Below are 1,760 nucleotides of genomic sequence, written 5' to 3'. Positions count from 1 at the left end.
GCGGAGTGATTATCTTCCAAGCTGTCGTGTCTTCAACGCGGCGTTGTTATGAGCATGTACACCGGTGCTATGTGCCCATAGACTAGGACGCATTAGTAGATTGATATGTATATATATATATATGTTATCATTTTAGATTATGTAAATGATATAGTATATATTTATATATATATATATGGTGAAATATAGACTATATCATGTAAGATAATATATATAGGATGCTGTAGTATACATATAAGTTGGCATATATATCATATCACCTTCTATAGTATATAAGATGATACAATATACATATAGGATGATATATATACTATATCATCTCAGAAGAATGCTACTTAGTGCTGTCGGTGTGTCTGTTCTTTGTCTCTGTGAGCGGGTTTTACCAATGACCCGCCTCGTCACAGCCAACCAAGTGTCTCGGTAGAGAACTAACTCTCTCACTGACCAAGCGCACGCTTGTCGCATCTAAACGCGTGACTGTACTTGTTGGGTGTCTCCATCACAATACCTGGATTTAACTATGCGTGGATTTCATTGGCTGATTTTAATGCTCGACTCACAACGTCATCTACTCCTCCCAGGTAGTTTCTACGGTCCCTTAGCCCAGGTTTGTATCATGGCGGTTCTTACTGTTAACGTTGCTGTAGCGGGTGTGCGATTGCTCTCCTTCACACACACGGACCAATCAGAAACCTTCTCTGCCGGTGCGTCGGAGCAACACGCCGGAGATATAAATAGAACAGAGCATCTGATTGGCGGAGAAGTAGCTTCCGAATCTATGCCATACGGGGCGATGGGTGCTGGAATTTCGAACGACGTAACGCTGATGGTACGTATGTGAGTTGTAAATTTCCAGTGTATGGTTTTAGGGTTTAGGGTTTTAGGTTTTAGTAAAACCCAACTTTGCTCGACACGAACATAACCGATCGTATCTTACTTTAGGTTTAGGGTTTAAACAAAACCCAACTCGGTTCTGCACTAGCATGAATGGTGGTATGTGGTTTACTTCTGTGTGTGAGGGAATCTTCAGCGCCACAACACGCCCCCCCCCCCACACACACTGGTTGTGAACAGGACATGTACACGCACACGCACACGCACACGCACACGCACATGCACACGCACACGCACACGCACACGCATACGCACACGCACACGCACACATACACATGCACGTACATGCACACACACATGTACACATACACGCACACGTAAAAACACCCATATGAACGCGATACGAGACTCCTTAATGTGGATGGGATGACCTATTCACACGCACACGTACACATACACACACACACACATGCACATGCACACGCCTCTAAATCTATGTTCATAGGGAACGTCTCATATGCACCCACCACACACGTTGAGCTGTACACCACCTTACCTACCTGTTTATTACACACCTGTCTGCGAGTACCTCATCCTACCTACCTACTTAATATACACCTGTCTGCAAGTACTTCATCCTATCTACCTACTTAATATACACCTGTCTGCAGGTACTTCATCCTACCTACCAACTTAATATACACCTGTCTGCAAGTACTTCATCCTAACTACCTACTTAATATACACCTGTCTGAAAGTACCTCATCCTAACTACCTACTTAAATGCAGCTGCCGGGCGTGACAGTGCCACTGGGTCATGTGGTGTACATCTTCGCCGTTCTGATACTCAACGGTATATGCCACGAATTGGGCCATGCAATAGCAGCCACAATGTAAGTCATAGCCAAGTGGGCGTAGTGTTCAAT

The 1,760-nt window shown here is 44.4% G+C and overlaps 1 protein-coding gene across 1 annotated transcript in view; it reads left to right on the top strand.

Annotated features, from left to right (window-relative positions):
- The window catches only part of SARC_09947 (hypothetical protein), a gene marked incomplete at its 3' end in the record, with an annotated part of 3,034 nt that extends 2,205 nt beyond the window's left edge, over positions 1-829 (top strand). The window contains exon 3 of the mRNA XM_014296016.1: positions 582-829. Coding sequence (XP_014151491.1) covers positions 582-829 — 248 coding nt within the window. The remainder of the gene's footprint in view (positions 1-581) is intronic.
- Between the last annotated feature and the right edge of the window lie 931 nt (positions 830-1,760).

Source organism: Sphaeroforma arctica, assembly GCF_001186125.1.
Source record: "Sphaeroforma arctica JP610 unplaced genomic scaffold supercont1.1091, whole genome shotgun sequence".
In the NCBI taxonomy this organism is placed as follows: domain Eukaryota; class Ichthyosporea; order Ichthyophonida; genus Sphaeroforma; species Sphaeroforma arctica.
The sequence above is the reverse complement of the archived record's forward strand: the minus strand, read 5'-3'. Positions and strand labels throughout refer to the sequence as shown.